Source organism: Nelumbo nucifera, chromosome 4 (assembly GCF_055504915.1).
Source record: "Nelumbo nucifera cultivar China Antique chromosome 4, China Antique-T2T, whole genome shotgun sequence".
NCBI classification, from domain to species: Eukaryota; Viridiplantae; Streptophyta; class Magnoliopsida; order Proteales; family Nelumbonaceae; genus Nelumbo; species Nelumbo nucifera.
In genome coordinates this window covers 68,707,540-68,718,777 of record NC_142652.1, presented here as the reverse complement: position 1 = coordinate 68,718,777, position 11,238 = coordinate 68,707,540, and the positions used below count along the sequence as shown (strand labels likewise).

Sequence of the window (11,238 nt, the reverse complement as noted above, 5' to 3'; positions counted from 1 at the left end):
CGGCCTGGGGACTTCAGAGCTGAAAGTGCATTCCGCGATGAAGTCTGCTAAGGCTTGGGCCTTGATAGCAATTCGCGGCTTGTATTGGAGATTGTACTCGCTGAGCTCAACGTTCCACTTCGTCAGTCTACCGGAGACCTTGAGCTTGAGTAGAACTTGCCTTAGAGGTTTGTTGGTGAGGACGATGACAGTGTGATCTTGGAAGTATGGACGGAGCTTCCGGGCTGCAATAACTAGTGCATAGGCCAACTTTTCTATCTCTGGATATCTTGTCTCTACTTCCTACAATACTTTACTAACATAGTAGATAGGTCGTTGGACCCGATCTACCTCTTTTATCAGTACCGAGCTGACCACCTCGTCACTTGCCGAGAGGTACAACTCTAAAACATCGCCCTCCTCGGGCCGGGTTAAGACCGGTATACTTGCGAGGTACTTTTTGAGCTCGTCAAATGCAAGCTGGCATTCTTCAGTCCACTCAAAACCTTTGCTCTTAATTTCCTTGAAGAAAGGTAGGCAGCGGTCTGCCGACTTGGACATGAAGTGACTCAGAGCAACTATTCGGCCATTCAGCCTCTGAGCCTCCTTCATTTTTCGGGGTGGTCTCCTGTCTAGGATGGCCTTTATTTTGTCCAGGTTGGCTTCAATGCCATTCCGGTTAAGGATGTACCTAGGAATTTACCCGAGGTAACACCGAAGACACACTTATTGGGGTTCAATTTCATGTTAAATTTACGCAAAATTTTGAAAACTGAATGCAAGTCATGTATTAAATCATGCGAAAATTGGGTCTTGATAACCATGTCATCTACATTGCATTCTATTTTTCTGCCAATCAATGGCTCAAACAATTTATTCACAAGTCGCTAAAAGGTTGCCCCAACATTTTTCAACCCGAAGGGCATGACCTTGTAATAGTACAAGCTGAGCTCGGATATAAAGGCAGTCTTTTCCTCATCAGCTGGGTCCATCCTGATCTGGTTGTAGCCCGAATAGGCATCTAGGAAGGTTAGCAACTCGTGCCCTGAGGTCGCATCCCCCAGACGGTCGATCCTGGGGAGTGGGAAGCAGTCCTTTGGGAAAGCTCGATTCAGGTCGGTGTAGTCGACACATGCACCATTTACCATTAGCCTTTTTTACCAGAACAGGGTTGGCCACCCAGCTCGGGTAGTGGACTTCCCTAATAAAGTTGGCTGCGAGGAACTTCCCGACCTCCTCGTCGATTGCCCTGCATCGCTCTGCGGCTAAGTTGTGTTTCTTCTATCTAACGGGCCTAACTACAGGATCAATATTAAGCTTGTGAGTTATGATGTTGGGGTCTATGCCGGGCATCTCTACCGCGGACCATGCAAAAACATCTAAATTTTCAAGTAAGAAGTGTACCAATTGAGATCGTAGGGGCTCTTCTATGGAAGCGCTGATCTGAAGTGTCCGAGCTGGATCCTCTGCTGATGCCGTGATGGAGACAGTCTCTTCTATGGGCGCAGCTCGCTCCTCGCACTGCTCCGTAGGTCGCTCCAGCTCGAGGTCGTCGGCCACCTTGTCTTTCCCTTTGAGGGTGGCGACGTAGCACTTGCGAGACTCAAGCTGGTCACCTCGCGCTATCCCGATTCCGAAGTCCGTGGGGAACTTTATCGCCAAGTAGTAAGTGGAGACCACTGCACGTAGGGCGTGGGTGATCGACCGACCTACTATGGCATTTTACGGGGAGGGGGTTGCGACTACTAAGAAGTCGTGGTTAAGCCTCACAATGCTAGGCCAGGTGCCAACTTCCACAGGTACTGTAATCCTTCCCAGGGGTCTAACTTCCTCTCCGCTGAAGCCTACCAGGGGAGTGTTCGCGGGCTTCAGGTCACTTTCTTGGAGCTGGAGCTAGTCGAATGCTATTTTGAAAAGGATATCTGCTGAGCTGCCGGAGTCGACAAGGACACACCTGACTTCAAAGTCGTTGATCTTTATCTTTATAATGAGCGCGTCACCATGGGGGTAGTGGACCCCGCCACGTCGTCCTCCGTGAAGAAGATTGGATCTTCCGTCCTTGGCCACTTCGGTGGGTTATGTTCTTCCCTAGCGGCCTCGCGAGCTGATGTTCGAGCTATAGCTGTGGTACAGCCCATGACAATTGAACCTCCAACGATTACATCGATAGTCCCCCGAACTAGTTTCTCTTCCGGGGGCTGCCTCTGCGGTTGCTCTGCTTGCCTGCTGGATTCGGGAGCATCTCTATTCTACTCCCCTTGCTGACCTGCTTTATTATTATTATTTTGTACAAAATTTTTCAAGTATCCATGACAGATGAGCTCCTCTATCTCGTCGCGGAGGTTTTTACAAATTTCGGTGCTATGACCGTGATCTTTAGGGAAACTACAATACAAATTTTTATTCCTTACACTAGGATCGGCCTTCAACCGAGGTGGCCACTTCACATACGGGGCGTCCTTGATTGCCATAAGGATCTCGGCCTGCTTCGCGTTCAGGGGTGTATAATCCATTCTTTTTGCTGCTGGAGCTCGGAAAGGCTGACTCGGCCTTGCCCCCCGAGCTGGGTATTTTTTCTTTTTACCGTCCCCTTGAATCGAGGACTCGCCTTCCCTTTTTCTCTTTTTGGGTGCACTTGCGTGCTTCTGGTTGATTTCCTCCTTTGTCCCTATAAACTGATCTGTGAGCTTGAGGAGCTCGGTTACAGTCTTGGGCTGGTTAACTACCACATGCCACTTGAATTCTTTATGAGTGATGCCTCGCTTGGCCGCGGTGAGATGAACTGTGGGGTCCAGGTCAGGTATTTGCAAACAAGCATCATTGAACCGCTTGATGTAACTCCAAATGGACTCCCCTTCCTTCTGGACTATGCCAAGGAGGCTCTCTTGAGTTCTTGGTCACCTCTTTCTGGTGACAAAGTGGGAGGTGAAGACTTGTACGAACTGTGCCAGCTTCTTATCGATCCGGGCGCAAGGTTTCGGTACCATGTGCGGGCCACCCCTTTGAAGGTGGTGGAGAAAGCCACGCACATACAGGATTCACTGGTCCTTGCCAGGTGCATCTGGGACTAGAAGGCGTCCACATGGTCGTTCGGATCGAAGGATCCGTCGTACTTATCCAGGGGCGGGAGCTTGAAATCTTTCGGCATAGGGACTGCAAGAAGTTCTGATGACAGAGGCGAAGGGACCGACAGGAGAGGAGTAGCTTTTACTTCATCTGAGCTTACCTCCTCCTTACCCTTGAGCTCGGGCAGGACACGGGTGGCGGTTCGGCAAGCTCGTCGGTGCCTCCGCTGTTGCTTCGTCAGCTCGGCGTTGGTGTTGCTGGCTTCAGTATTGCTGAGCTCGATGGGCTCGGATTGCTGATGATAGTTGTGAACTGAAGGGCCCTGCCTGTAATCTGCGGCTAGGACCTCAAGCTGGTTTTCTGCGAGCGGGAGCTCAAACTGAGAGTGCTGAGGTGATGCAGACCTAACCGGCTGAGAGGCCCCCGACCTGCCTACAGGCTGTGAGGTGGGGGTGATTGGTCTCTCCTTCCTGCCATGGGATGAGGCTTGGCTTTTGGAAGGATTTTGGGTTTGAGAGGCCTCTCCCCAGCAAGGACGTTCGCTCCGGTGACAGGGCTCGGCTTGCTTCGAGGCCGGATGCCGAGGGGGACGCGACTACTGGGCCTGAGGTAGTGAAGGGAACTGCTGTTGGTACTGGTACTGAGAAACTTGATGCAACACTTGCTGCTGGTAGAGTTGAAACTACTGGAACTGTTGCATTTGAGTCTGCATGGCTCGCATGCACTGCACCAGGTCTTCAAGCTGGTTTTGGTTGCTCACTAGGGGAACAACGGAAGGTTCAGTAAAGGTTGCTCCAACCGCGGAAGAGAGTGAAGCGTTCACAGGTGCCACTGTGTGAGGCACGTTCAAGCTGGGATTTCCGTCCGCGGAGAGGGGGACGGTGAACTGTCCGATGCAGATAGTGGGGACCTGAGGTTGTTCCCTAGAGGCCTTCCGGTCAGCACCACGTCCGACATTACTAGAGGAAGCCATGAATGCTAATTTTTTGAGAAGGAGTTGTGGAGATTAGAGGAAGGCTTTTTGAAGCGTTCTCACAGATGACGCCAAATGATGTTGCGCAATCCAGGCACTCCTAGCTGGCAGTCGACTGGCTCCTAGCTGGTGACAGACGGTACCTGAGAAGAAGACGGTGAAGGATTCCCTAGCGGACTTGCTCGGTGGGAATACTCCGATGCTTAAGTTAGAACACCTGAGAAAGCGGTAAGGAATGCAGAGAGAGCTAAGTGTGCGGGTAGCGCAAGATCAATGAAAGTTTGAGATTAACTCAAAATACAAGATGCAAGATACCTTCGCCCCTTTGACCCTGGGGTGTTTAAACACAGGTGTTCTTGTCAAAACGGGTGTAACCGCCACTGGCTCTCTGTCGCAGCCGTTATTTGCCAGGGCTGCGCAGGTAACTATTGTAGGGTACTGCCCAATCGGATGAGAGACACATACCCGAAAGAGACAGACATGCCACCACCTATCGAGGGACATGGGTGCAGTCTACTGGGTTGGCAGAGACTGCACCGTCAGCAAGGAGACGTGATGCAGTCTGACGGGTATGGTCTTGTCAGATAAGAAGCTTGTTGAGAACTCCGCGTCGCTTAAAGAGCTGCCTTGTAGGGAGCTCTTGGATGGGTCCCGAGGTGATTCTGCTTGAGGTTGCCTTTGGGGCAGTCTTCTTGCCTAAGTATTGGAGCGAGCTGGTTCTCTCAGCTCACGAGTTGGGATAGAATTGTCTTGGAGTATTCCCTTTCAGCATACTGGGGTTCTCGAGCTCGTGCTGTATCGAGCTATAATGTAGCGAGCTATCCTACGAGCTCGTTACTTAATGACGGGTTGTCGAAGCCCTCAAAATTAATGCTAGTCCCACAATAAATTTGTAGTAGTAGTGGTACTAGGTCAAATCCCACAGGGAGCTAGGGAAATAATTTCTCAGCCGAGTGTGCAGTATAAAGAGTGGGAAAATTAAATAATTAAAATTAAAAAAGAATCAAGAGAGCAATATCAACTTAAGGAAATCAGTCTTACTGAATTCTGATTCAAGGGTTTGGATTTAATCAATTGGTCATCGATACCTTAGATTTATTAGGATAGCCATAATAATTTGAGTTGCACATGTGATGGAGATCGTATCTTTATGGTGCCAAGGTCGGCATACCTTGAAATTTCTATTCTATTCAATTCTGGTCTGTAAATAATTTTTTTTTTTTATTTTTAGACAAATTGTATAGGAATTTGATGTTATGCAATAATAGAAAAATTAGGTTTTTCTATTTTATTTCCATTTGGAGATTGCTGGAGTGCGCAACTGATGAGAATGAAAAATATCATATTTTTCTCCCTTAATATTTAGTCTTTTATGCTTATTCGCCACCGTGTCGTAATTTGGGCATAACTCTTTCATAAGAACTCCGATTGAGATGATTTAAGATACGTTGGAACTATAAGGAAAAACTATACAACTTTCGTGTTTTGAGTTTTGATAGATACTAACTGCATCGAGGTCGAAATCGGGTCCGAAATAGCTGCAACCGCACTGCTGAAGTGCTGGAAACATTCCTTAGCCTGCAAGTTTTCATACGCGAAATCACCACTCTCCCACTTGCATTAGAACTTTATTTTATCTTATTTTTGAATTTTTTCTTGATAAGTCAGACTTGGAGACTGTTATCTAGAGAGAAATTTTAGAAGATTTTGTAGGCTTCTCTTGGGGGAAGTAGAGGAAAAGAAATGAAGAGGAAAACAAGAAAGGAAATAATCAGACCTAGGCTGCCGCCCCTCTCTTCTTCCTCTCCAATTCTTTCTTGAGTTTTCACCATGACCATGCCTGGCTAAACTCTGATACTTGGTTGAAGGAAACAGAAGCCTCAGAATCAACAAAACTGTGAGATCTAATTTGATTATTATTGTTTTATTTACACTTTGAATATTGAATGTTCTTCTATGTTTATGTTCATGATTGTTTTGTCTGATTGCTAGGAGGCCTACTATTTTATTATTCGTTGCAATCTACTGCTAGGTTAGATATCAGATCCGTAATTGTTTGATCCCTCTAATCTGCAAAGCAACTAGGGTTTAATGATTTGCTGCGTCAGAAATTGTTAGATCATAGGAAGAATACTCGACTAAATTAAATCCTATCTCGGATTGCAGAAGAAGTAACTGTAAAACCCTAGGTCAAATTCTTGTAATTCTAGATTAGTGTTTCCTCCTTTCTTAGTGATTAAAAAACCTCCTAATCCTATTAAGAGTTATCCCATTCCAAATCTGTATTTGGATTAGATAAGCCCACTCCTGATCTCATCAGGAGGTTAATCTTAATCCCATCTGCAGATACGCCCCCTTAAGTGGGTGATCATCAGCCCAGGTCGAAATGGGCTTTTAGGCCCATTAAGAAAAACAATGCTCAATAAGTTTCCAACTGCTGCCCAGTTGGGCTTCTTTGTATGGCGTGGGACCCAAGCATTCATCTACACATCAGCCACATAGGTTCGGCCCAGCCTTTGTTACAAGGCCTATCCGAACGGAGGTGTTCACGCCTAGGGAAAACACCAAAGACTGCTTCCACTGAAGATGACACAGCATAGGGTAGAGCAGAATCAGCAGGTGGTTCTTCAGCAAGAACCGGACTCTTCAGCAAGAATTCGATGGAGGGTGTGAGAGCATGACTTCATATCATTTTTTCACCAAAAACTGATATCAAGAACACTTCTTGATCACTCCTACTGGTGGAGAATGAACTGGCAATGGTGGCAGCAATAGAGGGAGGCAAGAGCAGAAAATGGTGTCAGTCTTACTAGAGTTGTCTTCTCTCTTGAATCTATAATTAGCTTGGGTGAATTGGGGTTCGCCCTCCTCTTCTATTTATAACCTTAAAGAGAGCTCCTCCTAATCCAATTAGGAGTTTTCTAATCCAAATCTTATTTGGATTTGGTCTCTCTTTAAGAAATAAGGATAGACCCTTATTTTATCTGCAGATAAAGATCAGCCCTCCTAATCTTATTAGGAGTTTCCTAATCCAAATATTTATTTGGATCTGAACTCTCTGAGTGGATAGGGATAACTCCCTATCCTATCTGCGGATCTAAATCCCCGAACTGCCCCTCTTTAATTAATCAAATTAAACCAGTTTGATTTGGTCTTTAGGCCTATTAAGTCCATGTGCTCACTTATCCTCCAAATTGCTGCCCAATTGGGTATCCTTGTATGGTGTGGGACCCAAACATTGATCTACACATCAGCCACATGGGTTCAGCCTAGCCTTTGTTACAAGGCCTGGTCGAATTCACTGTAGGAAACAGTGAACCGCTGAGTCCATCACCATGTGCTCTTAATGGGCCCAACACTTACACTAAGTGGTCCCTGGGTCAAACCACCTTATAAAAACCCAAGGACTGTGGGCAGATGCAAGATTATCCCATCAGGTATTACCCTCAATGATCTTACACTTAACCTCTCAGCTCATAATGATCAAATACTGCCTGACAGGAGAGGACCTCTCCCTCAACTACAAGGAACAGTGTTGCACTCTCTACTCACATGGATCTCGGGAATTAAAACCTTTTGCAAACATTTTGAAACGATAATATATATATATATATATATGTATATCTCTATATAAATATATTTTGCAAAACAAATTTCAACGATTGAAATCAACTGCTAGCAATTTTGGTTTCCATTAAAGAGAGTGCATCCCCGATCATTCACTTTGTCCGACAAAGGGGCTGATCCTGTCACTAGATCACCCACTCAAATGAATTCTCGGACTGTCCCAACATACCCAGGTTTTGACCCCCTCTAAGGATCTCACTGATTGGCATATCAAAGACAGCACAATCCGACACCTAGTGCAGTATCATAATCGAGTCTAGGGGTCAGGTGTAGCATTCCAATTTTGCCCATCAATCTCCAAGGTCCAAGGCAATACTAGAATTCTGGTCCGGTTCAGGGTTTCATGAAAACCCACACTGCATGTACCTCAGGTCTCACCCTGGCAGCTGAGAAAAGCCACCCCAACCAACTTGGTGGCACATCAGTGTCAGCCATGGCAGGATAAATCTCCCCAGATCTATCCTATGTGTCCAGTTTAAGGGTTTTACACAGAAACACACCATAATAACATGAATCAAATATGTACTTTATTCATTTACATTAAATGTCATAAGGTACCTCATTCTGATTGGAGCTAAGGGCATACACTGTCTAACAACGGCCAATTCTCAACAATTCGGCTATAGGCTTGACCCTCCATCAAAGCATGCTAATGAGGTAAATATCTCTTCCCTTGAACAACAAATTGCGAGTCTAACTTCTCTTGTTCGTCAAATGGCTGTAGGTAATATGCAAACGGTGAAGCCTTGTGGGATTTGTTCGGTAGTAGGGCATCCAACCGATATGTGCCCAACTCTTCAAGAGGATCACATTGAGCAAGTGAATGCGGCAGGCGGTTTTTCAGGGCAACCATAGAGGAAGTATGATCCCTATTTGAGCACATATAATCCAGGATGGAAGGATCATCCCAATCTCAGATATGAGAATCCACAAAACTGCCCAAGTTTCCAGCAATATTAGCCGCACCCCCCTAGACAACAACCAGCCCAAACTTCCAATTCTGGTATGTCTTTAGAGGATATTGTTAAATCTCTTGCCACTAACACTTTGCAATTTCAGCAGGAGACGAGGGCTAGTATCCAACGTTTGGACAATCAGATGGGCCAGATGGCGACCGCAATTAGTCGGTTAGAGGCGCAAGGTTCGGGGAAATTACCCTCTCAAACGGTTATGAATCCAAAAGAACATGCAAGTGCAATCATTTTGAGAAGTGGTAAGGAGGTTGAGGCTCCAGCAAGAGTAGCCTTTGCATCGTCGAAGCAAGAAAAGGAGAAGGACATCATTCCCAATGACGATGAAGTACCCAGGCGTAAGTTTCCACCTCTTTCTGATTATAAACCGGTACCTCCTTTTCCTCATGCTTTAGCAGGATCTAGAAAAGATGAGCATTTTAAAGATTTTTATGAGACTTTTCGTAGATGCGAGGTAAATATTCTCCTTTTAGATGCTATTAAAAAGTGCCTCGTTATGCTAAATTCCTGAAAGAATTGTATACACATAAGAGGAAAAAGAAATTGAAAGGATGTGAGAAGGTGAGAGTAGGGGAGAATGTTTCTGCAGTCATTCAAAGAAAACTCCCTGCAAAGTGCAAAGATCCAGGTATGTTCACTATCCCTTGCACGATAGGTAACACTAGAATAGAGAAGGCCATGTTAGACTTAGGAGCTTCTATCAATGTCATGCCATATTCTATATATGCTTCTTTGAAACTTGGACCTTTGAATAAAACTGGTGTTGTGATTCAATTGGCTGATAGATCTAATGCCTATCCTAAGGGTGTAGTTGAGGATGTTCTTGTGAGAGTAAATGACTTGGTTTTCCCTATTGATTTCTACGTGCTTGATATGGATAATGGTGATCAAACCATTCCTATTTTGCTAGGGAGACCATTCTTAAAGACTTCAAAGACTAAGATAGATGTTCATAGTGGCACACTCACCATGGAATTTGATGGTGAAATTGTTAAGTTTAACATTTATGATGCCATGAAGTATCCTGCTGATGATAATTCTATTTGTTTTGTTGATGTGATTGATTCTTTGGCACAGGAAGTCTTTGAACTTGATGAGAATGATAGATTGGAAATTTCCATTAGTAAGCATCTTGAGAAAGAGGAGTCAATGTTGAATGCTGATTTGTAGGAAACTGTTGCAGCATTGAATGATTCGCCGGAGTTACAACAATCAGGTAATGTTCCTTATATTATGTTGCCAATTTCTGACAGGAGACCTTTACCCTCTGCTTTGCAAGCCCCTATTCCAGATTTGAACCCACCCATGATGGATGAAAGGGGAGAACACCGGAAGTTACAACTACAAGAGTTGGAGGAGATTCAAAATGATGCCTATGAGAGTGCAAGAATTTACAAGGAAAGGACGAAGGATTTTCATGACAAAATGATCTCTAGGAAGGAGTTTAAAGTTGGTCAAAAAGTCCTTTATCATTCACGGCTTTGTCTGTTTTTAGGTAAGTTGCATTCTCATTGGATTGGACCCTTTGTTGTTACTAATGTTTTTCCTTATGGTGCAGTTGAAATTCAAAGTCTAGCAACTTCCAAAGCGTTCAAGGTGAATGGCCATAGACTCAAACATTTTTATGAAGGCTTCCAAGTAGAGAATGTGGAACAATTGGACCTTGAGGAGCCGATTTATGCTGATTAAAAAAAAAAAACAAGGAAGTTTGTTTTTTCTTTTTCTACTTGTTTTCGCATTTAGGTTTTAGTTATTTTTGTCTTTTCTTTGCATTTCACCTTACATTGGGGACAATGTAAGTTTTAAGTGTGTGGGGGGGATTTAGGTTGTGTTTTAAAATTTTAATTAGGTTGTGTTTTAATTCTGCATTTTTTTTGAAAAAAAAAATAGTTTTGCTCCTTGTTTTTGTGGTTTTCAATGATATTTTTTTTAGGTTGTGTATGCCATGAGCAAGATTCAATTAAGCTTGAAAAGTTCATAACATGATTGGATAAGTAATCTTCCAACTTAGAATTAATTAATCTAGTTATTTTCCTTGAGAATGGTATGACTAAATTTAGTAGACAAAAGCTGGTGATATTTTGAGCCTTTGGACTAACACATCCACATCAGTCCCACTATTTTTTTTCATGTGAGATATTCTTCCATGGATTTGTTTTTCTAGAACTTGCCTTGGTTTTCTTCAAGATCATATTGACACAAGCATGCATGAACATGATTAAAGCCCTTTTTGTTATAAGCTACATAAGCCAAGTAGCCTACCTTGTGATAAATTATCCCCTTTGTTGCACCCCTTTGAACTTTATTGACCCTTGTTGTTCATTGCAAACCCATGTTACAAGCTTTAGACCCAAGAAAAAAAATAATACCCTTACCCAAGCCATAAAACTAGTGGAGCATTATTCATCATTATGATATGTATGGATGTGCAAGTTTCAAGTGTGGAGGTGTTTGGATTCATGGTATGGTTGTGAATGGTGAAATGGAACATGTTTTCATTCTCAATTCGTGAGTTCCAATGGTTGATATGTTTTGAAAAAAAAACACCAAAAATAAAGAGAAAAAAAAGAGGAAGAAAGAAAAAAAAAGTAAAGATGAAAGAAAGGAATGGAGGAAATTGCT

General features: G+C 44.1%; 1 protein-coding gene across 1 annotated transcript; it reads left to right on the top strand.

The window, feature by feature from the left end:
- The first annotated feature begins 8,650 nt into the window (after positions 1–8,650).
- LOC148800675 (uncharacterized) lies at positions 8,651–10,305 on the top strand. The gene is made up of 4 exons (XM_088903818.1): positions 8,651–9,070; positions 9,148–9,782; positions 9,870–10,111; positions 10,175–10,305. The coding sequence occupies exons 1-4, from the start codon at positions 8,651–8,653 to the stop codon at positions 10,303–10,305; spliced, it is 1,428 nt and encodes a 475-aa protein (XP_088759944.1).
- The last annotated feature ends 933 nt before the right edge of the window (positions 10,306–11,238 follow it).

Bases quoted from the DNA above. Each gene is read 5' to 3' on its own strand.
- LOC148800675 (XM_088903818.1), top strand. From the start codon at position 8,651: ATGTCTTTAGAGGATATTGTTAAATCTCTTGCCACTAACACTTTGCAA. The intron at 9,071-9,147 runs GTAAATATTCTC...TATACACATAAG, and splicing joins AGACTTTTCGTAGATGCGAG to AGGAAAAAGAAATTGAAAGG. The intron at 9,783-9,869 runs GTAGGAAACTGT...AATTTCTGACAG, and splicing joins TCAATGTTGAATGCTGATTT to GAGACCTTTACCCTCTGCTT.